The sequence below is a fragment of the Ylistrum balloti genome, unplaced genomic scaffold (genome assembly GCF_031769215.1).
Source record: "Ylistrum balloti isolate Yb309-2 unplaced genomic scaffold, AGI_CSIRO_Ybal_v1 Utg370076, whole genome shotgun sequence".
In the NCBI taxonomy this organism is placed as follows: Eukaryota; Metazoa; Mollusca; class Bivalvia; order Pectinida; family Pectinidae; genus Ylistrum; species Ylistrum balloti.
In genome coordinates this window covers 961984-989612 of record NW_026782115.1, presented here as the reverse complement: position 1 = coordinate 989612, position 27629 = coordinate 961984, and the positions used below count along the sequence as shown (strand labels likewise).

Genomic DNA, 27629 nt, shown 5'->3' with positions numbered 1-27629 from the left:
AAAAAAATATAACAGCTTACGCTGTTAAAAAAAAAATATAACAGCTTACGCTGTTAAAAAAAATATATAACAGCTTACGCTGTTAAAAAAAATATATAACAGCTTACGCTGTTAAAAAAAATATATAACAGCTTACGCTGTTAAAAAAAATATATAACAGCTTACGCTGTTAGAAAGAAATAATAAAACATTCTACACTGAACTGTGTTGAATAACTGGGTACAATAATAATAATTTGGCTTGCATTGAACCAAGTTTGTCAATCTCTACAAGAGTTGCTGTTCCTTATCCTCTGTCAACGGCTCATGGCCTACCAATTAGCTGACCTCGCAATCAGGGTCAAAATTTGATGTCTGGCAAAATATGGCAGCATCCCTGACTATATCAATAAAGGAAAAACCTGTAGACTGTTTTTTTTATGTCATTGATCAGTGTTTACAATAACGTTTGTGCTTTTGGGGAATAAATGAGCCGACATTGCAGCAAAACCACTATCAGTTTTCACTGATGTCACAGTATATGAACATGTATCTCGAGATGAAATACCAAATGAGCGAACTTTAATTTCAAAATGCAAACAAAACAGAAAAAAAAAAAAAACTTTTTTGATACAAGCATGTTTTTCTAAGAATCTTGAAATAGCATAAGCCATTAACAGAGGTGTTATGTAAGGTACTGCAATGCATTCTGGGGGAGATTGCAAGCCTGTAGTGCTGCCTGAGCACAACTGTTGACACGAATGGCTTCATTTCAAGTCAACGTAAATTTCTTTATCCATTCACAAAGAAAAAAGTATTATATTTTAATGTGACTGCTTGGAGGGGTTGAGATTTGAAATCATTAAAATATGAAGCATTCTTCATTGAATTGTATATTATGAATTTGAATATACCTTTCTTTGAGCGATGAATGCTTTCAACAATTGTGCCCTGACTGACATTTATGTACATATTTAGTGTACTTTTGAATTCCTCCTTACAAGACAGGACAAAGATTAATCTATCCGTACTATATGAATCAGGACTTGTATACGATGAACTTGATAAATACCCATGATTCATGTATCCGTAATTCCTCACTTGGTAATGGTGTTACTTTATACCTATCAAGCCTCGACTATCAAGCCTCCACTAACACCAATAAGTTGAATGTTAGGAGGCACTAGCACTGATTGGTATTACTACACCCTGTCTCTGTAAAACCCGTAACACTTCCAATATTGCATCCAATTCTGTTCGAAATTTAAGAATTTCTTTATTTTTAGCTTCAACAATTTTTCGCCATTTTTGTACTTCTTGTTCTAACTCAACACTAGCCACTTGTTTAGCATTTCTAATCACTTCCTGTAACTCTTTTTCGCGCTGTTCGTGGCGTTGCTCCATGTGAACAATCTTCTCGTGGATGGAATCAAAATGTTTCATTTCCTGTAAAAGTAATCACAAAATAAAAAACAGTTTCCACAAACATTTTTAAAATCAGTCCTACATTATTAATATTTAAAACATTCAAATTTACTAATACATTACATGGGAGAGATTTGATCAGACACTTTTTTTAATACAGTTGTATTGTGTATCACAGTGAAATTGAAAAGTCTGAACGTTAAAAGTGGTTTTATAAAGATAAATATAAAAATTAATATACATAAATGAAGTCTGGATATTGGGCACTATGATATGCTTTACATGGTTGTACACTCACTGGAGTTTGACATAGTTTAGCCTCCTTCAGACATTCTTGAAGTTTTTCCACCTGTGTTTTCAATCCTGCCTCTCGGATCTTCAGGATGGAAACCTGTTCACTATCTAGCTCAGCCTTCACCAGTTTCTCTTTCAGATGACGCACCAGCACCTTCAATCATCAAGATATATTCATTATCACTTCAGATGCCACTGAGTTTCTCATAAATTCCAAGATAAATTAATTCTTTTGGCGCAAAATATCTCTCACAATGTACAGCTCAGCATCAAATATTTTCTTGAAAAGGTAAAAACTATGAGATAAAATAATGGCAGCATTACTGAAACAAGCATATCTTGGCTAATAATAAAGATATTAACTTGTCGACCAAAGTCGCCTACGGCGGCCTGTCTGCATGTCGACTTTAGTCGCCTACAGTGCCGAAAGGGTTAAAGTCACATAAAATGTAAGGCACAAATTTCCTGTCAGACATAACTTCCCTCATTCCTATGCTTTTAAGTATCATTGTCTTGATAAACTTGAAGAGGTTATGAAACTATGAGATAAATATAAAGATAATCTGTTCAATTATTCTGTAGATATGGTGTGACAGGATGGAATGGGAGGGACATTACCAATACTATATGCACTAATATGGCAGGGACATGATAAACATGAATTTATATCTAATGATTAGAGTAAAATTTTCAAAAGATGAAACAAATATTTCATTGTTTTCTTACCTCGTGTGCATCAACTTTACTCTGAAGTTCTGCCATGCGTGAAGTAGAATGGTTAAGGGCTTGGTCAGCAAGCATTTTCCTGAACTCTTTTTGATGGGAAGATCTCAGAACATTTATCTGTGAAGTTAATATCTATGTTTTAAAACAATATCCTAAAAAACATAAAGATCTAATACCTCGATTCCTGAAGTAATCTCCTGTAACTTCATTGCTTTTACAAAACATCATGATTATATTCACATTATTTTTCTCGTTACTAGAAACTGTAGACTTACCCTCTCCTCAAAGTCCTCACGACTCTTTCTAGCCACAGCTTCAGATTCAGCCTGCAGTTTACGAAGTTCTAAGCGTTGCTCATCATAGGCTAACTGTATTTGTTCAACCTGTTAACAGAGAAATCACCAATGATAACGGATCATTTTTAATTTGCCTGACACCAAAGTACACATTCTTAACTTAGACTGAGGTACTCATTCTCCTGTACTGTGTAACACTGTACTCACCTTAGACCTGAGGTACTCATTCTCCTGTACTGTGTAATGCTGTACTCACCTCAGACCAGAGGTACTCATTCTCCTGTACTGTGTAACACTGTACTCACCTCAGACCAGAGGTACTCATTCTCCTGTACTGTGTAATACTGTACTCACCTTAGACTGAGGTACTCATTCTCCTGTACTGTGTAACACTGTACTCACCTCAGACCAGAGGTACTCATTCTCCTGTACTGTGTAATGCTGTACTCACCTCAGACCAGAGGTACTCATTCTCCTGTACTGTGTAATGCTGTACTCACCTCAGACCTGAGGTACTCATTCTCCTGTACTGTGTAATGCTGTACTCACCTTAGACCGGAGGTACTCATTCTCCTGTATTGTGTCTGTGATCTGGCTATCAGCAAAGCTGTTAGGTTGGTATTGTTTGTCTCTGTTGACACGATCAGTCAGTGATAAAGCCTCTTCTTCCTCCCACGCCTGTTTACCCTTTCTGTTCTTGTCTGCTTGAATGATACACAAGTGTAAACTGGAGTGAAATGTCGTTATCATCACAAAAAGTTTTATCAAGAAGTTTTTATCAATTTTAAACCAAAAGTCACCTAGCACAGTACATGTATCTTCAGTTGAAATAATGTAGTTTTCAAACTATACTAAATGAAGTTGTTTTATTATTTCATCTCTGACATAATGAACATAAACCATGGAAAGAATGTGTTTCAAAGGTTTCACATATTTTAAAACCTGTGAAATTGAAAGTAGGTTAAGGCAAATCATTCCTGAATCCTACAGGTCCAATATAATGAAATTGTTTATTAACACATATGTCCCCTCTAATCCTGAAAGTGGGTCAAAAGCATTCATTTGGGCAAACTTTATAGCCATTTCATCCATGCATGCTAGAAGTCTGATATCAGCATCTTGGACATTGAGGAGTTGTATGGAGATTTTAAAACATTTGACCCCTTTGACCTTGAAAAGGGGTTAAGGTCATTCATTCAAGCAAACTTGTTAGCCTTCTATATATGCATGATAGAGGACCAATGTCAGTGCCCTGTACTTCTTGGATATTAAGAAGATTTGGTAATATTTCACCCCTAGGACCAAGAAAAATCGGTCCAGCTAATTCATTTCATCAACTTAGCAGCCCTAAATTCCAGCATTATACAGGTCCAATATCAGTACACATGGCCTCTTTGTAGTTAAGAAGTAGCTCACATTTGACCCCTGTGACCTTGAAAATGGATCTAGTTCATTCATCTGAACAAACTTTGTAGTTAATCTAGCTTGTGGCAGACACATATTGGTAACCTACTGCATAAAGGCCTTTTGGTTACTGAGAAGAACTTGTTATAAAGGAAACATAGATGCTGAACAGATGATAAGTGTCACATCATGTTATAAGTTCACTTACTCTTTGGCCTGGTGTGCCATCAACTTATATTATCGCTATGCCTCAGGAACATGCCATAATCTTAAATAACGATCATTATAGTGACATAAAACTTCCCCGTCTTTCCATTCATGATGTACTTGAAAGAGAAACCTTTAATCATATTAAGTCACATTGAACATCTGTGAGTTAATTATTCAGATTTTCAGCTAGCATTTTTTCCTTTCTCTTTGACTACTGTTTGCTCTGAAAGTCTATAAGTGGCTCTTGTATTGGTTCTTATTAGTTACACATACTACTAATGGAACTTGTTACCTAAATTCTATACTTACTTTTTAACATTTGTTGATTCATCAAATGACTTCAGAAATCTGGATATACACATGAAGTCATTGATTCATCAACTGACTTCAGCAATCTGAGTATACACATGAAGTCATTGATTCATCACATGACTTCAGCAATCTGAGTATACACATGAAGTCATTGATTCATCACATGACTTCAGCAATCTGAGTATACACATGAAGTCATTGATTCATCACATGACTTCAGCAATCGGAGTATACACATGAAGTCAAACAATAAAACCTTTTTCATGATGACGACTCTGCATCCTTAAAACCTACCTTTTGGTCCAGGGGAACCTGAAACTGGCAATTTTTTCTCTTTACGTAGCCTGTCCACTGTCTTCATTGCCACAGTAAGGTCATGTGACTTACTGTCAAGGTCCTGCTGTAATTTCTGAATCTGAGCTTTGTACTCTGTCTCTTTATTTTTGGACAGACTCTGCTCATTTTTCAAGGAAGCTTTAATTGAAAAATAAACATTTATTTAATAAAACTGAGACAGTAGGAAGTGAAAAAGCAAGTAATTGTTAAATCACACGCTGAAAGACCCTTATTATCTTTATACAATGCATTCATCATTAAAAACTTTTCCAGAAAATGTTTCAAGATTTTTGTTTTAAAGGAAGAGAATCAGAATAATACTTTCAAAATCAAAATCAATCCAAATCCTATGATCAAATATGTGCAGTGGAAGCATTTCAAGTAATTTCAACAATTTTTAATTTCAACACATTAAATGAAATGCATTCAACCAGACTAGCTGTTATGATAAAGCATACAACAAATGTCCAGCCTGAGGCAAAAACAAACCGTTTTCATAACTTAAGTCAGTCACTTGATTTATACGAGACTTTGTAAAAATCATTTGTCTATCATAAATTCATCAATACCTTCCTGTCCTTTTGTGACCTTGGCAATCTCAGCATTGAGTCGGCTGACTTCCTCTGTCAGCTCTGTGATTTTAGCCTTGTATCTATCCCGAACACTATCCAACTCCTTCTGTAGGGCGACAGCATGTGTGTGTGGGTGCTCGTAATCCTTCAGGGCATTGTCCTCTGGACGAACATATATAGCCAACTGTGCCTCCAAATCACGTATGCGTTCCTCGTACTGAACCTATCAAAAATGATTTCTCAATATTATAAAACAATACTGATTAACTAACCTATCTCTTCACTAAAATATTCACAGTGACAATGAATTTTCTGAAATTGTTTTATTTTCTAAACACATAGTCAGTGCCACCATAGTTCATTTGGTAAGTATGTTGGGCTACGTAATCTAAGGTTAAGATCCAAAATGTGTGGTTCATTGCTCACAATCCATGGTGGATTGTGTTTCTCAGAAATCTGAGCAACTGACCAGTCTGTGCTTACATGGTTGTGTCCTCAGGCAAGACATTTTACCCTAATTACTTTAAACAAAGGAAAATGAATGAAAACGCCTATTAGTTATTGTCCAGTGAGGTAGCCATTTGCTACTACAAGCTGACTCCACTTCAAATTGACCCTGGCTGATCCTGGGGCAATAAATCCAACAAATAAATACCATGGTTACATCTCAGTTACAATAGTGAAGTACACTATTTTCAGAACCCTGTAGACTGCTTTACTACCCAGTTTAAGCCATGTGCCTCACCTTGATGTTGAGATATTTCTGCTCCACACTACGTAGCATCTTCTCTGCCTCTATGTCCTTGCCCTCCAATTCCAGCTCCAGTTTCTTAACACGACTCTCTAAGACACCCATTGTGGGTGTCTTTGTCGCTGGCTGATCATCAGGAGCAACAGCAGCAGTCATTATCAGAGCAGGAAGGGAGTTGGGATGGCGCCGTCGAATTATGCCTTCCATTTCTTTGACCTATTTTGGAGAACAAAGTAAATATTACGGTCATCAATGTATATTTTTATTCTACCACTTTCTCCTACAAAGTTTTAATTATTTTTGCTACCTTCCATACCAGTGGCTGGCTGATTTAGTGACTAAAATCTAATAATTCTAATTATTACTTGAACATTTAAAAAAAATATGGGTGTAAATTTCATTATTAAAATCAGTATTTACCTGTCATAAAAGAAATTTTAGTTTGGAACTCTTTTGAAAGGAGTTACATTTCTCACCTGTCTTTGTAGATCTTGGATTCTTTTTGCATCATTGGCTCGCTCCTTAGCTCTCACCTTGTTGTCCTCTAGTCGCCTTCCTGTCTGTAAGTAACAGATTCAAATTTCATTTTATAATCATTGGTTACAGTTAACTCTGCTAACAAAATAATTTGCCCATTCTGCCAGCAGTCATTAAAATTGAATGGAATCAAAAGGGTTTTATTTTCATATTAAAAAGAGGCTGGAAGTAACATGAAATATTATCATAACTTTTTTGTACCTTAAGGATTACAGGCTAAAATCAGAGCCGACACACGGCAGTGCTAACTAGTATAACATTCATTTGATATGAGACATTCAATAGTCTAAGGAAAATTCACAGTTTACTGTAAACACTAATTATTTCTATACCAGAAAGCAATACTAACTAAACACAACTGCAAATAAAAACAGTGTTATTACTTCTGATGTTAAATGTTCAATCCGTAGTTTGTGTTTGGCTATTTCCTCTTCCTGCTCTTTTAAACGTTTTGCATCCGAGTCCAATAGTTTTTGGTTTTCAGCATACCATTTAAGCTTTCTGGTGAGTCGGTCATTTTCTGATTTAAATTTATCTTCGATGACCTACAAAAAATTAAAGTCAGCATCAAAACATCACCAATCTTTTATCCAGCTTGTCAAATTTTCACACCAACAAATATAATTAATATAACTACATCTGGAAAATTCATCTTTTGACAGTTAGTAAGCATCATTTAGGGATTGGTTTATCTAAAAGTATCTGAAGTTTAGCTGCTTACTATAAAGAGGGTTTAATTATTGCATGTAGTCAATGGATAAACTCATATTTAGCTTCTTAATGTAAAGAGTTAACAAGAATAATCTTAGATAGGTTTAAAAAACAATCTAAGCCAAAGATAATTAGCATGATCCCCTTCTTAAAAAAACACTTGGATGACTCAGAAAACTTTTAAACTGATTAGCACTGTTGGCGACCTCTTGTTAGATAATATCTGTTCATGGCCTTCAAAATCATGGGTGACAGGATGTTTGAAAGGGTCATCAGGTATAAAAACCTTATAATCTGTAAGTATTTAGATGTTGTTCTATTTCATGTTTAAACATATTTTGACTATTTTAGATCTAAAAATTGAATCTTAAATATTGATCAAAGGTAAAAAAAAATTTGTTTTAACAATTTCCACATTCTGACCAGGTCATAATGTGGTTAATATCACAAAATCAGGTGAGTCGGTGACACTTAGTAGCTATGACTTATCTTGACTCTCTGACTGTAATATTATTTATTTTGTTTTCACTCCCTGTGACTAACCCCCATTAATGAGTAATTTAGGCTCCCTATAAAATTAGTAAGTTTGACTATCCTGACTCTGTGGCTAATTATGTAAAGATTCCTTCATCATGATCTCTTTCTGTCTCCACAATGCAACCTTTACCCACCCTGGCTTCTTCTGATTTAAGTGACTTGGCCTCAGCAACCTTCTGTCTCAATGACTCACGTTCCTTGATCAACTGGTCAATGTGTTGCTCCAGCTCAATCTTACTCCGTTGTAAAACTTCTAGTTCGCGATTAGAGTTGTCTTGCAGACGCTGTTGGTGAAAGACAATAATTGTCATTGTATCTTACAAGCAAAGTCCAGAACTACAGCTGAATTTTTTCCTCTCACACAACATGACGACAAATATTCTTAAATTGTTGGAACATTCCTAATGTATTGAAAATTCTAAATGTTTTTACTGACTGTGCCTTATAACATAAATTGGTACAATGTAGGTATATATCACATATTACATATATTGTGCTGTGAAAAACCACTAAAGTTCATTAAGGCAACCATTTAGAGCTATGACACTATCACCACCTATCCTTATTTTGTGCTGACAATTGCCAGATAAAGAGATTTCTCCTACCTTTGCCTCCCTAAGTTCAGCTGTAAGCTGGGCTATCCTGCCTGCCCCTAAAGCTGATGCCGTGTCACCTTTAGCTATATTCTGTTGGACAGGTAAACTCGTTATAATACCTTTGCTTCTCACTTCATCTTCCTTTCTCTCCAGCTTAGTCCTGAATAAGTGTTACAGTTTACTAGGTCAGTACTTTACTCATCATGCACTGGTACATATTACATATTTATACAATACTTATCAAGTTACTTATAGTAAGTGCTATAATATTTTTCATTCTTAAAGCTCATGGAATATTTTTTTTTTTAAATATCAAGTATCATTTTACCTGACAACTTGTATGAAATGATTTTTATCATCATGTAATTATAGAGAAAAGCCAGTTTTTCTTTAGGTATAGGTTATGGAAACACATAATATGAATTGGCATGTTGAATATCCAATAATTTAAGCAACTGTCTGCTTGTCAAGCATCTTTATGAAAATCTAACGACATGTTTTGCAAATAAGTTCTATGTACAGTTTGTTTTCTTAAAAACATTCAGACTCAATACAACTAAACTTATCAACCTAAATCAGATGCTGTCTCAAGGTTATTGTTGACTGTTTAATTTTCAGTTTCCAAATATTGAACCTTCATTACATGTAGGCAGCAACAACTACTAAACATGACAACTTCTAATAATTAAGCTGAACAGCATTTTCAATAAAAAACTCAATGTCATGAAAATTAACTTTTTTGTATAAATAACTAAATAGTCAAGTACACACTTTAGGTTGGTAATCTCTGTGGCCATTTTCTGGTTCTCTGTGAACATTCTGTCCTCTGTGACCTTGACCTGTTTCTGTTGATCTTTGAGCTGTTCGTACAATCGTTTGTTTTCCTGCTGGTATCCAGCAATCAGTTTCTCCTGTTCCTGGATTTCACGGTCAAGTTTCTCCATTTGGTCTGGACTAACCTCTCCTTTCCTATCTGTGAGACGTTTCTGTATCTCGGACTGTGAGTCAGGTACCTGTTTGTTGTTACAAATTTCCCTACCATTAGTTGTGTTACACTGATCATACCAATCATGAACTCCATCTTAAATAATACAACTTATAAACCAGTATTTCAATATGTTTTAAGGTATCATTATTTCTTTATAATTAGATCAATAGACCATTTGAATTTTTTTATATAACCATGAGAAAATATTTGGTGATTCATGTTTATAGTCTCTTATCAACCCAAAGAACTGGGATATAAAACACTTGTAATGTCATACATTTCAAATGGAAGTAAACTTTTCATTCCTACATCAATGAAAAGCTCCACTTTACTCTGAGAAAAGCCACAATTAGAAATGATGTTGCTTTATGTACAGTTTCAGCTTTTCATCCATAATGGTAGAAGACAAGATGACTCCAGAATCTCTATAATAGGAGAAATTACCTTGGCAGCCAGTACATAGACTTCCTGTTTGAGCTTGAAAATCTGATCTTCAAATTCTAGTTTCTGACTCTCCAGCATCCGGTCATATTCCTTCTCCATTGACAGCATGTCAGCTGTTAAAAGAACATCACATGATCAAAAGGTCACATGTTACATCACATGATTAAATCTGTCTGTACATCACATGATCAATACTGTACCACATATATATGCCTGAAAAATACGATGCTTTTCCTGACATCAAGGTGAATTCACTGAGCTTCACTGCGTCGACAAAGCAATGATTAATTAACTATTTATACTGTCATCCTATCATTCACTGCTTATAGGTACTTCTTAAAACTGATAATACTTTTGAAATATATAATTACAGTATATTACAAACCTTTGATCTTCATATTGAGTGCTTTCTCTTCTTCATATAACTTCTGCCAGTCCTGATCAGTCCCTTCTTGCTGAACTGACATCCGATCATTGGTCTTGTCACCACGCCAACTGGTGGCCAGGGAGGGCTCATCCTCAGAGTACTTAGCCTGCAGTACACAAGCATTATGTTTATCATGTCATTTGAAATTAACTATGTCATGCTCTATTTGTTATGAATTGCCACACCTAAATATTTCTGAATGAACTCAACTTTTTCTTGTACTGACACGTAAAATACTGTTCAGAAATACCCGGCTTTGCTATGTCGAGACATAAGTGTTTTAGATACACATATTGTACTGTTAATGTCACATTTCTCATAAGGACACATTTCTGACATAACCACATTTTTCACAGAGAAAAGACATAATGCAGACTGTAATAAAGTTGAAGAGGATTACCTGAGGCATATCTGATTCTGTAAAATGGTCCTTGATATACTGAGCGAAAGAATCAACTGATGCCTTCAGCTGTGTCTCCATCACATTGTGACCGTTCCTCTCCTTACGAAACACTGGTGAATCACTCCCTAGATACCAACATGACATTTCACAGTGTAATTTACACAACAATTAATGGTTCTGAAATTAACTGTGGAACAAATGTATAAAATAATCTATGATATTTCAAGGTTTAACAGACACAAGGTTCAGAAGGCATAAGGATGATGATGAACTTCACTACTACTACTCACAAGGTTTCTGATGTTAATAGACCAGCCACATTTCAAGATTAAAATTGCTTAAACAACATGATGAAAATATGATTCCATAATTCAAACATCAAATCTACCTTTAATTTTTTGTTTGGTGACCTCTGCTGGTGACCATGTCTGGGCCTGTTGTTTACGAGATGACTGGTGTTTGAAATTCTTGGATTTACTTTTGTCCTTTTTCTTTTCCTTCTTTACTGGAGCATTCTGATTTGTATTGGATAAATCTTCCTGCCCTGGACCTGGGGCAGAGCCCTGCGCATTCTCCTCCCTAGGATAGGGATCTCGGGCACTGTGCGGACGGCTACTATTACCCTTAGGAGATGATTTTTGGCCGTATCCTGAACTTTTCACATGTGAGAACTTTTTGGTTGAATTCAGACCTAAAGAAAAAAGCAGTGCTAGTAAAGTTTGCATCGTAATAAAAGTTTTGGTAGATGAATCTGTCAACATGAACATTTTAATATTTTACAGTTGGAGCTATTTTCATATTTTCCCTTAGGTTCAATATCAACATGTTTTCCAGCGTTATCAATATTTGATAAACAGATGAGGACATTTCAAGAAATCTATTCTTTCTCTAGATACACAAGATCACATACAATGCACTATTTATAAAATAACATCTGAAGAAAACAAAATCAGAATTATGACTGTATCACAATTTACCACTTTGATTATTATTGTGTTTGTGTAAAAATTCACAAAATAAATCCAACGTCAGCAGTACCTACCTGTTTTTGTAGGCGAAAGTGACCTTGACCTTGGATCCTCTTTACTAAGTGACCTTGGTGACATCCATCGCCTTGGTGATGCTGATGGTGACCTTGACTGACTACCCCTGAGTGATGACCTAGGTGAAGGTCGACGTCTTGGCGAAACCTGAGTAGAAGGTTTATCTTTCGGCTTTTCTGTTTTAGTCTTTTTTTTCTTTTGACGTCCTCTTTCCATAATAGACTATAAGAGAGCAACAATAAAAGTTAAAAACGTGATCAACAGTTATCTCCCCTTGAAATATTATATCATCTGGTAAGCATATCATGAATGTAGACTATCAAAGGAACATGACTATTATGAAAATGACAAATGTGGTGATTATCTCTTTTTTGTTTTATAATTGACGGCCAATAAGAAGTTAAAAACATTTTGTTACGTTGCAAACTTCTACTTAATCATCTTAACACATTTAACAATGATGTCATCAATTGTACAATTTGTTATTACTGAACACATACACATCACAACTGAGGTACTTTAATTTTTTTCATTGATTGTATCCAATAACGATTAAGGTATGTTATTTAACTAGCAAAACACATACCTACATATAGGTGTTTTCTTATATTGATTTTTCTTATGTTGTACTTTAAAAAATGTTTCTTTAAAGTTTAATTATATATATATCAACCCTGCAAGTAAATATTTATCAAATAACTCCATCTTTACCTTTCAATTTCAAGGTACATAATAATGCAATTCCATGCAAGTGAAGCACTATAATGGTTAGTTTTCTATCATAAAAATACCAAGACATTGTTTCATAATCAAACACAAACCTATGATGAATTTCTTTCAGCATGTTTTATAACTAAGTGAGAACAGTATATCTAGATTATTAGAATGCAATTAAAAAATATCACAAGGATATTACTTTATTTGATGTGATAGCAGTGAACACATTGAAATCCATAACAAACACAACAATCAATTTTATAGTTCATGGAGTGCTGATTGATGTGAACAAACAAATCATGTTATTTTCCTACTTCTACCCTTTATAAAAAAAAGCTTTTGTTTTAAGCACTATGCAAATGTTACTAGTATTGCCAAAAGGAGCAAAGGTCATCAAGACTGCATATGAGAGGGACAAAAGGGGAAACGCCAAACCAAGGAATCAGTGTCTATGAGAGGGACAAAAGGGGGTAATGCTACACCTTGGAATCAGTAGGATATCAGTCTAGGTTCTGCCTATGAGAGGTACAAAAGGGGGTAATGCTACACCTTGGAATCAGCAGGATATTAGTCCAGGTTCTGCCTATGAGAGGTACAAAAGGGGGTAATGCTATACCTTGGAATCAGCAGGATATTAGTCTAGGTTCTGCCTATGAGAGGGACAAAAGGGGGTAATGCTACACCCTGGAATCAGCAGGATATTAGTAAAGATTCTTTCTTGTATTTTCCTTTTAAAATATTATTATTTAACATGGTTGGTCACTGTTTTCTGTCTACATGACTTTTCATATCACTTGGCATTCTCTCACAGACAATCCACCAGTATTTTGGCGTCATGTATGATCATTTAAATTATATGCAGTTATTTAAAAGGTAACACATAACAAATACCAGAGAATATCAAGGTAATCAAGATTTGTAGCGTTACACAACATAGAGAGGGGAGATAAATATCAATAAAAGTTAAAAAGGGCAGACAACTGTGTTTATAGCCAAGGGTTTTGACACATGGTGGGTGTGTCATAATTGCTGTGTGGTCCTGAAGTGCAGTATCCGACACAAGGCAAGCATTGCTAGCTGTGTACTTACATCAGGTGTACTCTTTGAATCAGGCTTCAGGTTAAAGCAATAAAAAATTACATACAAATAATAAACTATACAACCTTTCATCTAATATTACCAGTGCAAAGACCCCCGAGAAAGATGCAAAACATGAGATCTGTTTATAGCTAGGAGTTTTTGAAATAATTTCTATTTTCTTTTTTCATTTATCAAAACATATATTCATGTTTTCTTGAATCAATACGGAAATTAAACTGAAAATCTATATCACAGCTACTTCAATTTCTTTTATAAACAGAATCAAATAGAATTTTCTGATTCTGAAAATTCAGCTAACTAAACAGCTACAAATTAATACAGATTTATTATTGGGGTATCTGATGTTATCAGTATATTGTAAATTCTACTACAATATCAGTTTTTGTGACATACCACTTGTGTTACGGGATTGTATCTTTCTGTGTCCTCTGTATGTGACTGGTCAAAGCCCCGAGCAGAGTCTGGGACTGGAGAGTACTCCTGACCCCTTGTGCCTGTTCCTTCTTCCTGATCTACTCGACGCTGTCTCTCTAAACCTGCAACATAACACAAGACACATTACTACACTCATTCATATCATATTCTCTTCCTGTATATCAATTAGTGTTTCTTCATAAATATATACTATAGGACTTTGAACTTCAGAAAATCCAATCTAACTTTATGTTACACATTCTGGTAACTCCTGAATATCTTGAGTGTCAATATATAGAATGTAACTTCAGTTTCTGAAAATATATTCTGAATTTTTCTGAATTAAAAAGAAGAATTTCTGAAAAATTTGTATTTGTAATGTCTGTCTTATTGACGATATATATGTAGACTATACACCATAGACTCTTAATGATGAAGTCGTTACTCACTTCTTGGACTCTTTGGACTGTAAGGACTCCTTCGTCTGGATCTGTCTGACAGAAGCTCAACATCTAAATCCTCTAACTGGTTTTCTTTGGATTTCTTTTCTATCTGTTCCATTTCCTTGAGTATCTCCTCTACATTTCTCTGCTTACCTATAGTGACAAGAAACAAGAGGGAAAATCTCGACTGAAACAGGTAAAGAATCTAAAATATTCTCTTTCAGTGCATGTTCTAAAAATAAATCTATCATTATTAAACATTTTGAATACATGAAAAGAGCAAAGTTTTGAAATTTGGTACAATTTTTCATGACCTACATACATCAATAGGATTAGTGAATGAGAAATGTCTTACATTTTCACATGAGATTATTTTTGATGGATTTTGAAAGAGCTTGTTGCTCATTCGTCAGTGCCTGGTATCTTCATAATCACTAATGTAAATATGGTTGATAATTCAAGGAAACATCTAATTCAAATGTAATTTATACGTGTATATACACAGACACTGGAGGTTTCTGTTATGAGTATTTCTAGGTGTATTTTGTGTGGGATGGATTTGAAACAGTGCAATGTCCTATCAGAACAAACACCACACATTTTTATAACATTAGACTTTTTAGAGTCAAGTTCCTATTGATGCAAAATCAAACAAAAGTAATGACAGCCTACCTGGTTCTCCACTTAGTAACTTCTGTACCATCTCCGTGGTTGAACGGTTACCCTGAGAGGAGAGATCGAATGGCTGGGAGTCATTGTAAATAGTGGGCGATAATCCCACCTCTCTCAAGGCCTTGTGAAGTGCCTCTATCTCGTGGCTGGTGGTCGTACCCATAAACCCTGTAAGAAGCACACACAACTCTTAAAATTAAGTTACTCGACATATCTAATGAAAATCTGAAACATTACCCATATTTTGCCAAAAAGTAAATAAACATACTGAAACCATCCCATTATCCCTTCATACTAAAAGGATAGGAAACTCAAAACTCAAGTTTGTGCATATATTTCATTATTCTTATCTCCAAAATTTCTACTATCAGTATTATGTTTCTGATTCTTAAAGAAATTTTGAAAAGGGAGAAAGTAGCAATATATGTAACTAAATGCCATCCTCTGATATTTGATATTAAAGAGTAAACTTACATTTTCATGATTCTCAAATTAGCAACTGGAATTTATCATCTCACATTTCCAATGATGTTTTAATACATAACACGTCTCTTAATTTGATTTTTTTTAAATTTTAGATATAGACAATGTTATGAACATAGACATAGGATGAAGCACAATTACCTAATCATCCAACTATTGTAGTTATTACTTATATCATATTTTTACCTGACAACAGAAAATATCTACAGGGAGAAAAGATCCAACACACCGACAGATTATTTTTCATCGGTAATTTTTCTCATCCTTTATCAAGTGACGATGTTATGAGATACAAACAACAAAATTAATGGATTACAAATTGTTGCAATTACACTCATGCAATGCACTTATCAGACAAAAGCAGATTTGTTAAATGTACACAATAGCTAATCCTAATTCCAAATGCAAAATATCATGCTTTGTTGGTTCGAGATGTGACTTCTTAACAACACCAAGATGAATGTTATCAACTAACCACACATACATGTACTATAATTGATATATAATTTTGAGTTTTGCTGCAAAAAAATTTTTTTTTTTTAAATTAGGGTTATTCTCTGATGCAGCTAAACATTTAAAACTTAGACAAAAATTTGTACAGGACTTTGATTTTCTCTGTTATAAAGTAACAAATGTATACTGTAGCACTTCAAAAAGTCGATTCTATGAGTTCACCATTGTCATGAACATCACCTAGTAGGATTTATATAAAAATTCATTGAGGTAAATTACATTTACTGTAGTCATAAATGATATTATTGGTTCAATCAGATGTCTTGTCCTTATTAACTAAAAGCAAATTATGTTTGTCACTATTATAAAATTACTGAAGTCCTTTTATTTCATTTTTTCATGAAACACACATTACAATATGTATCAGAATTCCACTGAACAACTAGAAATAATTAAACACATTTTATAACTTTTACAGAGTCAAAGTTCCATGAAGAAACTATCATTTCAAATTATTTTTCATTTAAATAATTAAGAGTATTAGATTATGAGCAAAATATTGGATGTTTAGATGTCCTTTTTATATCATTCTTACAAAAGGCAATTTCAAAACTTTATTAACCTCATTTCATTTGGATACCAATTAAAAAAATGTTTGAAATAAGTAACTATTAAATTTATTAATAAATGTGCAAATCCCATGAGAAAATGTACTTTGTAATTCAATGGTTTTTATAACAACACAGAGACAAACGAAAATTTCTAACCTATTTTCTCTAAAGTGTAACATCAAGAATAAGTACAACTTTTGTACAAAATATTCACATTCAAACTATACAGTAGAACTCCATATTGCACCCTGTGAGAAAACCTCTATCAATCAATGATATAGGATGTCAGGTTTCAAATGGTAGTTTTCATAAGAAACAAACTTTGTGAAAACAACATTGTTTTTCTTCAGTAAAACACAGTTTGATCAAGCTAAGTGTCTATACTAGGTGGCAAAATTCATTCTCCGAAAATTTAAGAAAATATTTATTTTTAGACCCCCCCCATCCCTCTTCTAAAAAAAAAATTCTGCAAATTATAAATGTGTATGCACCTTATAATGTGAGCTAAAGTACAAGTTCATGTTAGATTATTTTCACAAATGATATTGAAATCTTAAGTTTAGATTTGATGAAACAAATCACACAGGCATTCTGTACTAGGAGTAGCAAATTTACTTCAGTCACATGCAATGTCATTGTAATGTAGATGTGTAAGGATGATTTTCCTCAATGAAGGTGTTCCACACATGCAAACAACAAATCACATACAAATGTATATGTATTGTGTATGTAGTACGATGAACAAAGAATACGGACAACGCAGCATAAAGTGATCACAAAGAAAAAAAAATGTGAATAATTAAGAGATGTAAATGGATGATTTAGAATGATGATAAAACAGGTTTGGTGGAGCAATCATGTGATGTACATCCAAGGTGTTTTTGTGCTCAGAGTTAAAACACTCCTTAATCATAGTAGAATGTAGTTGGAGGGGTTGAATTCTGCTTGTTATACAAAGGAGCAGGGTAGAAAATTTAACCAACATGTTTATCTATGTAGAGATAAATCACTAGAATTTCAGTTTTGTGTTCTCAGGTAAGTCATTTTCTAAGAATCTGTGAAGTAGATAAACTGATTTCTGATGAGCTTGTAAAGAACGAGAACATAAATGGCTATCTCAATAAATGATTTGTATGAATATGCATGAGGAGAAGGGAGTTCATCAAGTGCACGATCAATCTTTTTCAGGAAAATAAAAATTGTTTTAGGTGGATGCAATGAGGGAAACAACACAGAGACAACACACAAAAAGGAAAGGTGTATACCACAGGTATTTTCTGGAGACATGTCTGATCACAGGAAGAAAATGATGAGAACAGTAGAAACAAAGACATTATTATCAAAGTGAGAAAAAAAAGTCTGAAATCTGACACTACAAAAGTAAGACTTCTAACAATCATCAGGAAATTGTACATGAAAAATAATGAAACCATTAAGGTCATATTTACAATGATATCATGATTCACAAACGCATCAAATATGAATTGAGATGATTCACTGCACGATGTTACAACACAGAAGTCATCCAATTCACAATATCAAACAGGTTGCAAAACACTTTTAAAGGAAACAAACCTCAGAAATATTCTTGAATTACAGTCAAATTATTGGAAAAGATTTTCTTGAAGTACAGATTATAAATTTTTTATTGACTTTCACATTTACACATCTTTTGTGTTCTAAAATGGCACTTTAAATTGAGGATAATTCCAAGCAATTTGATCGGTGTGAAGTCTTTGACTTTTCATTAAGGATACATGTTACTTATTTTATATGTATCTTTGGAAAGAATTTTAGACAAAAGAAACCAATGAAAATAACCAGGAATTTTCACCAGATTTATTCACATATACCAACGAAAAAAATGACAAATATTATGTATATACCAATAAATTACAAGGCATGTTAAAAACATTTTTTTATTAACAATTAGCTACTACACAATATATATCTACATCCACTTAGTTTAAGTTTAAAATGCTCTGACTCACACAACCTACACACATGCCTTTGACCTACCTGTGTGAGGTCCTGACTGACGACCACCTGGACCATCTACCTCATCAGGAATTCCTTGATCCCCTGAGGCTTTTTCATGGATGCCACTACGACCAACCATCGGCGACCCAGTTGTGTTCATCGTAGACTCCAAGGAATCCATCAGTGATACTGGTATTAATACAAACAGTTGTCATTGCAATCTGTGTTATCTATTCAAGTGTTATTTAAGTTCTTCAGATGGATTAGAAAAATGCATGTGTCTCCGACCTATTGAAGTATCAAAATATCAGAAAAGAGTGCTGGAATGAAATTCAATGGACCATTTAGGAGAAAATCACTGAATCATTTTAAGGCATGTTACCTGTACACAAATATAGCTCTGCAAATGCGGGTAATACCCCACAGCCTTATTATAAAGTTGGAAATGTGTGGTTGGGGTGAGTGGAAAGTTATCTCAAGAATGGGTTGTGTAGGTCCATAGGCCCAACATCCCCAGTGAAAATGGTGATGACCGGTGATGTAGTTTTTGAGATAATAAGCGATATGCAAATGCCGTGCGCGATTGCAATACCCCAATATTTTAACTCATTATATAGCATGTTCTACATACAATACAAACAAAGGACAAGGTATAATTCTCACCCCCATCCCCTCAACCCCCCCCCCAACCACCAAAAAAAAAAAAAAAATAAAAATATTGAATGCCATATTGGTTTAACTGTTCTAACAAATGACACCTGTATTCCACATGAATTAAATAAACACAGATTTTCACATACCTTTTGACAACATGCTTGGCTTTTGAGAAGGGTCCTACAACAATAAAATATATCTAAATAAAACCAACTGGTATCCCACAAACAATTAATATTGTACCTACAAAAAAAAGTCATTGAGGGATTAGATATCACAAACTGAAATCCATGTATATATATTTTGTTTCTTTGGTTTTTGCTTGATTGTTAAGGTTTTTTTTCAATCTGAAGTGCTTTCCAGTTAGAGATGTATCCGTAACATCTCTGTTGTCTGGTGTTACAATGTCCTGACAGAACGTGTCAAATAAATTCAATGTAACAGTTATTTTTGATATCACTGAGACCTTACCTGAGTGATCTGATCGTCAGATTGCTGAGGATCGAAAGGTTTATAACCTCGAGTAGCTAGTGGCTTATCTTCCTCAATATCCTCCAGGGCAGCAAGAGTAGCTGCAGTTTTAGCAGCACCCTCAGGAGACATGGTCGTGGCTGACTGACTCAGGTCCTGGTTCAGTCGCTGGTAGTCTACTGTTCCATCAGCATTTCTCTCCAGGTCCTAGAAAACAAACAATAATCTCAAAGACCATCCATAGAAATAGTTCTAGATCCTTATACTTGACATAGTTATAATAATAATTGATATCTAACAATTTGTATCAGAAAACATTATCATTATTCACTGAGCTACTTTATGCCCAACAAAACAAATACAAATAAAAGCTTTCCTTGCTTTCAAGTTCACAAACCTACTGAAAAATAGTATAGTAAAATTGAATTGCATACTTACTCGAAAGAAATTTTCTTTATCTCTTATTTCATCGAGTGTTTCTAACCCTGGTCGACCTGGGAATAAAACAATAAGTTACAGCTTACGATCGAAATTCCAGTGACCAAGCGAAAAGCTAGGTATAAAATATGGAAATCACAAGGAATTTAAATGTCTGTCATAAAATTAGTGAGCAGGGCTCTCGATCTGCCAGATTTGGGCCTGATATTCGGCCCCATTCCCAATGCAAAATAGTATCTTTTTTTCCCAATTTAGACCCCAAGTTTTCCAAATTCTGAGGAAAACACCATTACTTTTCCCAATTCTAAGGGCCCCAGGCCCAAAATGGGGTGTGAGAGCCCTGGTGAGTATAGTGTTTACAAAAATGGAATGACAAAAGAACCAGAAAAAACACCAGGTTTTAAAACCCCCTCCCAAAAATATTATATTTCCATAAAACAAACCACAGGATATGTATGCATACGATTAAAACCTAATAATGATTTAACAGTGACAAATAATTTCCTATATCAGATTTGAAGACTCTTACTTGTTTTATCTGACCCAAAGCTACTTTCCTTTCCTGCTGCAGCAACTTGTCTAAAATGTTGAAATACAAGCATGTAATATGACACTTAAGTATGGCCTACATCCAAGCGCCTAATATGACATGAATATTGGAAAAACTTTAGGAATATGTGAGGTAACAAAAACGGCAGTTATTGAAATGATACTTAGATTTAGCAACATCTTCAGCATTAATATTTCTAAAATAAGGTAACTGCAAAAATATGTATGTTTATAGTGTTTTAAAGTCATTATTGTCATGATAATCTACTATTTTCAAATGACTAAATATTTCTTCCAGAACAAGAATGTTTTTATGGGAGAATAGCAAAACACATGAACAATATTTAAACTCTTAGGAGACATGGAACTGATGCAAGTCCTTAAGTTAGCAAAATGCTATTCCCAACAACAACAACAACAACAACAACAAAAACAACAAAAACAACAACAACAACAAGAGATGAATCAACCACATACTTATCTTTATTGCTGTCCTCTTCCGATTTCTCAGATACTGCAAATAAACAAAGTTTAAGATATTGTTAGTAACAAAAACAGGACTGGACAAGACAAAGAATAGATGATTTGTACATACATATGCATTGACCTACTGGAATGTCTAAGGACAAACAAATTTGAAGTTCTGTTGTGACCTCCAAATAAGACCAAAATGGATATTTGTTTTGTTTTGCTGTAAAGAGTCGTTTGGAAATGATAAAAATCATATAAATTTCTTCATACTGGAAGGCTATCATTCCTGTAGACAAAACACAATCTTGAAAATTTTGAAATTTCTGCACTTGTATTGAAATTAGTTTTGGAAACGAATGTTTTGCATCTTGAGTGTTTTTTACCAGACAAAATTACATGTATGTACTGAAACTGTTTCCTCAGCATATTATGAACTATGTAGAAATTTTACAAAATCTGTATAGGAGTACCACAATACCCATATAATGTCTGCCTACACATTCAACCGTATCTATTTTAATATCATTATATCAATATCATTTTAACTTTCACTCACTATCTTCCAGACTGTCTTTGCTCATTGATGTCCCTGTATCTCCCCGGCCCCGCACTCCTCTCTGCTTGGTCTGCTGAACAGAAAATCAAGTTTCGGAATACAGAGAATGTTTTAAAATTAAAATGGTAAATCCCAAACTGACTTTAAATGCAATAATCACAAATTTAACAGGCAATATATCAATGTGCTATTCAAACACTATGTGGACAACTGAACTTTTCTAACTGATCTGTGTTTTGTAATACCCACAGTATGTCCAGCATCATGTCTGGATAACACTTTGGAGAAGATGATGGAATTCATTATTGTAATGGATAATGACTGTTCTATTTAAAACAGTTCATACTTCATTCAGTAATCAAGTTCTATTTGATACATATTTATCAAACCTCTGTTTCTTGTGAGCCAGAGATGATTTCATGTTGAAAATCACCTGATGATTCCTAAGAGGATGTTGTGAGAATCACAAATGTCTTCCATGAATATTCAAGGTTTGAATTGAAAAAATCTCCTTTGGATTAAAATGAGGATTTGATGACAGAAGACAAGATAGATGTATGATCTGTGAAATTTGATTTGTGTTCAATTAAAAGTATTGAAGAATCATGTATCAAGTATAGTATGAATGATAACTGATCAGACAAGAACCGCCTACTTTAAACAAAATTATTTCTTCAAAGAGGTGATTTTAAACCTATCTGCAACTCATTATTTCAAAACTTCTTATCAAACTTTAGCAAGGAACTTTGGTGGTATTTACTGCTCAGTGTATAATCAGTAGGCTGGTTGCAATGTGATAATACTTTCAAATGCTTCACACCAAACATTGTTATTGGAATTGCAGTGTAGGAGCCATATAAACAATATATATATATATTTCAGCAAGCATTCAATAAGAGAAAAGGGACTTCTATTGAAAATATGCCAAGCAAGTTTGGAAAAAAAAAAATGAAAAAATTGTATATTTGTAAAATGATTCATCCTTACTGGGAGTTTTGTAAACAACACAAAAGTAGCTTTATCATATATCTCTACCCCAATATAACACATAACTGCCTTGTATTATCTATTTAAAAAAAAAAAAAAAAATTTCTATTGAAATGTCAACAGTGGATATAATGCTTATGTATGGTAACAAGTTATATAGGACTTGAACTAAAGACATAGTATCACAGTAAAAACAAAATATAAACAGAAGATTTGACAACATTTCTGTGAAAATTACATGCTGAAAACTACTTAGAATCAAGTGACATGGAAAGGCATGTAAGATTTTATTTACCATATCATCTAGAGATTGCTATAGATATACGTCCAAGCAGCAGTTTCTCCAATTGATATGAAAGTAGTGATATTTTAGCTCCCCAACCTTTTTCTTGTATAATGTCAAATTGTATGTGATATGCCAATACCATGAAATACTCCCTGCTCTATGTTACCAGACCATGTTATAGAGGCTAAATCAGACTGTTAACGCTGGCAATATAACAGGGATACAATGTTAGATAGCACACTCTGTTAGTTACTAAATATTAAATGTTAATATGATTAAATAGGGTTTCTGCTGAATCTAATGCTATACCTTCTATTAAATCACATTATATATTTTGTCTTTGAGACATTGATCAATATTTTTCTAATCAATATTTCATATACAAAATCCTAATTTACTACATTCTTAATCAAGGAATAGGCATCTTGTTAAGTACTGGTATTGTAGAAGCTTTCCGTATTCTTAATGTCCTACTTTTCCTATACACTGGCCTTTCATACTTGTCTTGAGACGATGTCATGTGTCGATTGTTAAATTTAGTTGGATTTTTATTAGTTTCATTTGAATTAAATTTGTTTCCCAGGAAGACTAGGCAATTGTTTGTAAAACCATCATATAATCCCAAAGGTTGTACATCACTAAGCACTGTGGAATTGTCTGAAAATGTAGATATTTTTTTTTACGTGAGGTAGGCAAATATAAGGTAGGTGAGACAAATATGATTTTATCCTACACTGAGAAGAGACCTCTCTAATTTATTTGACATCCTTAGGTATACAGTTTATTGTTCAGAATGAACAGAACATGGAAGAAATTATGTTACAGCATTACAGTGAACTGGACAGGATGCTTGGAAACATAGATTGTTACAGCATTACAGTGAACTGGACAGGATGCTTGGAAACATAGATTGTTACAGCATTACAGTGAACTGGACAGGATGCTTGGAAACATAGATTGTTACAGCATTACAGTGAACTGGGCAGGATGCTTGGAAACATAGATTAGAGTTTATTTGAAAGAAACAGAACTACAGAATTAAATAAATGTTGAATTTAACATGATGCCAAAAATGGTGATATTAAGACCTTACTGATAGAAACAGAGTTACAGCATTTATGTTGAATTAGACAAGATGTCTGAAAGCACAAATCAGGCCTTGATAAAGTATTATTGTCGATGGAGTAAACAAATCATGTAAAACAGATTCCACTGAAATATTGTCCCATAACCAACTATCTAAATGTGTGCTCTACTAACTAATACAGGAAAAACAACTAGAAATGTTCATGCTCATATAAATGCCATACACAAAAATCTGTGTAATTTTGTCCTTTTTGTTCTGGAATGGACTATTTTTACCCAAATGTGCAGATGAATTGATCAAAACACAGATTTATATTTGGCATTTATGTGTACCATGCTTAAACTAAATGTGCAGAATACAACAGAAGAATAGATAATGAAAAAAATATATATGTAGATATAGAATTATATAATGGTAAACGTAGAAAGTTTTCTAAGAAATACCATGACAACAAGTTTACCTTTAAATGGGTCATCTGTAAATAAAGGGCATCATGCAGATACAGACACACAGGCTATTAACAACATCCACTTTTAAATAAAAAAGTTTAATGTTCACATGTTCATGTTTCTTATCACTCCTAGCAGATAAATTCACATTTTTGCCTGATTTGAATAACTTCCATTTTCCGTTTAATCTAAAAAGTTAAATTTGAATATTTTTTTAAGAAAATTTGTCAGGTCTATGTAAAACAATGCTTGATATTGTTCTACCTTGTCATTCTTTTGTAAAAGATTGTAAAATACACCATGCTTGTCCTAACCATATAAAGTGAACCTGTTTTGTCTTCCCTGCAAACATGCTGGCAATATCTTCCAGTGAGCAGTATCTAATCTTTTTTATCTTCCCATCTGAATACATTTAATTGAAAGTGTAATCAAGAGAAAGTGTATTCAAAACATTGTTAAGTTTCCTGTGTTGATATTTTCATATTTTCTTTGTGGTTACCCTAATGTTTAAAGTATTACAGGAAACATGAACACATTTAATATGGCTGTGAAGATATACATCAGGGATGTGCAGTTTCAATGGCTGGAAACATGCAGCTTTAACATAAATCCTTGCAAAAACGTAAGGATATTCTGGAAATAAAGTCCAGTTCATTTTCCCCCAAAACATTCTGATAGCTATTACCTGGTAATCTAAACAAACTTTCACATCCCTTTACATGAATATGTATCAAATTCACACCCCTGATAACATTTTAAACCACTCACAACATTTATTATATCTGTGAATACTGCTAAGAATAACATGCACACAACATTTAGAAGTGAAAAGATAATATCAAATACATTGTAGGTAACAGGCAAATCTACTGACCAATATACAGGTAGAAAAAAAATGACAACACAACAGCACAGATTACACATACTTTACAATAACAGCAACATATCACTACTCTAGCAATATATCTCTAAAACAAACTTTCAAATAAACGGGAAAAATCCACTAATCTCTTCAAATTAATGTGTACATATCTAATCTAAAAGCATGATTTGAAGATTGTTTAATGCACAAATACCACAACCAAACAGGATCAGTAGGAACTACACACTGCTACAATAAATGTACTAGTAGGATTTCTATGTGACATGACTATTTATAAATCATTCCTATTACATATAAAACATTGCTAATTACTTCTATACATTTACAAAACATCTTTATGCAAACATCACGTTTAAACAATGTTAATATCCCTACATTTGGCTGGTTTAAAGAAAACACTACTGGATAAATATATTAATTTAGAGAATATTGTGTATTTATAATAACCAACCCTGTCTTTAGTAATGTGTACACACCTCTTTCTTGCCAGTGCGAGCCTTCTGCCGCCCTTGTTTCTCCTCAGGTGTAAGTTCTGGGGTGGTAGGTTTTACTGGTGTGTTGGGGGTCTGTTTTGGGGTACTATGTTTGGGTTCTGCTGGCTTCTTTTTCTTAAGAAAGCTTTTTCCACTTGATGTCTTGCCTGATTAAAACCAAAATATTTATAATTCATAAGCTAGATTTTTGTTTTATCACATTTATATAAGTAGTCTATCATTGTTAGACTTCTAAAAAAACCAACCATATATTCTTTGACAACCCTATTACATGTCGACAATAGCGACAATTTCAAGTTTCATCATTTATCATTTAGCATTCCACAGTTTTAAATATATTAAAGTGATCTAATCATGATAAAAGCTTGATGAATGTTAAACCTGTGCCAAAGTTGGCTCCCATGTCTTCGTCATCATCATCGTCATCACTCTGCATCCACCACGGCTTGCTTTTGCCCTTTGGTGTTGTCTGTTCTTTTAGACCTAAATGTTTGCTGACTTTGGCAGAATCAAGAGATCCATCATCTGATGAAATAGACTGCAATGACAAAACACAGCTAAAAACTTAAAACACAAAGTTAGAAATAAGAACTTCTGAACATAATTATTGAGAAATTATGGGGTTTTTTTGGGTTTTTTTTTTACATTATACAGTACACCTTGTACATTGTCCTCAATTTGGTTACATATGACCATAGCTGTTGATAAGAAGTTAAACAATATAAAACAAAACCATCCCCAATAAAAGTTCGGTTTGTGCAAAAACAGTATATCAAGTTGGGTTTGTGCAAAAACAGTATATGTATATATAATGGCCATCTACAACCCAAGTTCTATCTTCAAGTAAGCATCTCATTTTCCTCAAATTTCTACTCTGTGAGTGATTAAATATGAATTATGAAGGCATAATGAAAAATATCTGTTCCTGTTTGGGCTTGAACTTGAGATCATGCAATCTCTAACTGGACACTTGACAGCTTGACTGAAGGGAAAATCTCCCATTAGTTGAGGTTAGGATTGTTACCTGTACTTTAAACTTCCATAGTATTGTTGAGGTTTAGCAATGTTCCTATTAAGCTAAAACAAAGTGAATTTGGAAAATGTGAGTTGTCACACTGATCAGAGAATGGGAGAAAGAACATACAGTATCTTGTGTTGATATATACATACCTCCTTCAAAAATGCCTCGAACTGTCGATCAAAATCTTTCTTCTTTCCTTTTGGTGGCATGATTGTTGAGTGTGCAACCTTTTATAAGAAAAATTAAACAGCTCTATAATTAATTCTGGGAAACAAAGTTTAAAATGGATTACCAGTCTGTTTCAAGCTTATATATTTCATAATCTTGTCATATCAATATTTACTAGAAATATGCAGTTACTTTTAGCATTACAGTCACTTTTGAAGGATTTCTGTTTTGGCAAGTCCATAGCACCAGTT

At 33.8% G+C, this 27629-nt stretch overlaps 1 protein-coding gene across 1 annotated transcript; it reads right to left on the bottom strand.

The window, feature by feature from the left end:
- Positions 1 to 908: 908 nt before the first annotated feature.
- Positions 909 to 27419, bottom strand: LOC132549728 (centrosomal protein of 162 kDa-like). The gene is made up of 34 exons (XM_060213683.1): positions 27360 to 27419; positions 26571 to 26727; positions 26172 to 26335; positions 24824 to 24838; positions 22004 to 22073; positions 21454 to 21490; positions 20957 to 21006; positions 20428 to 20483; positions 19990 to 20196; positions 19665 to 19698; positions 18904 to 19053; positions 18150 to 18173; positions 15338 to 15505; positions 14672 to 14818; positions 14202 to 14344; positions 13797 to 13820; positions 11990 to 12212; positions 11336 to 11638; positions 10945 to 11072; positions 10503 to 10650; positions 10118 to 10230; positions 9457 to 9698; positions 8695 to 8845; positions 8224 to 8373; positions 7225 to 7386; positions 6781 to 6864; positions 6299 to 6520; positions 5551 to 5776; positions 4940 to 5119; positions 3269 to 3423; positions 2699 to 2806; positions 2424 to 2540; positions 1702 to 1851; positions 909 to 1424 (listed from the first exon to the last, which is right to left on the bottom strand). The coding sequence occupies exons 1-34, from the start codon at positions 27417 to 27419 to the stop codon at positions 1152 to 1154; spliced, it is 4641 nt and encodes a 1546-aa protein (XP_060069666.1). The 3' UTR covers positions 909 to 1151.
- Between the last annotated feature and the right edge of the window lie 210 nt (positions 27420 to 27629).

Coding starts and splice junctions, on each gene's coding strand:
- LOC132549728 (XM_060213683.1), bottom strand. CDS start 27,419: ATGCCACCAAAAGGAAAGAAGAAAGATTTTGATCGACAGTTCGAGGCA. Junction 3,424..4,939: donor AGGTTCCCCTGGACCAAAAG/GTAGGTTTTAAG, acceptor GTATCATTCAAG/CAGACAAGAACAGAAAGGGT. Junction 1,425..1,701: donor CTAAACTATGTCAAACTCCA/GTGAGTGTACAA, acceptor TTACTTTTACAG/GAAATGAAACATTTTGATTC.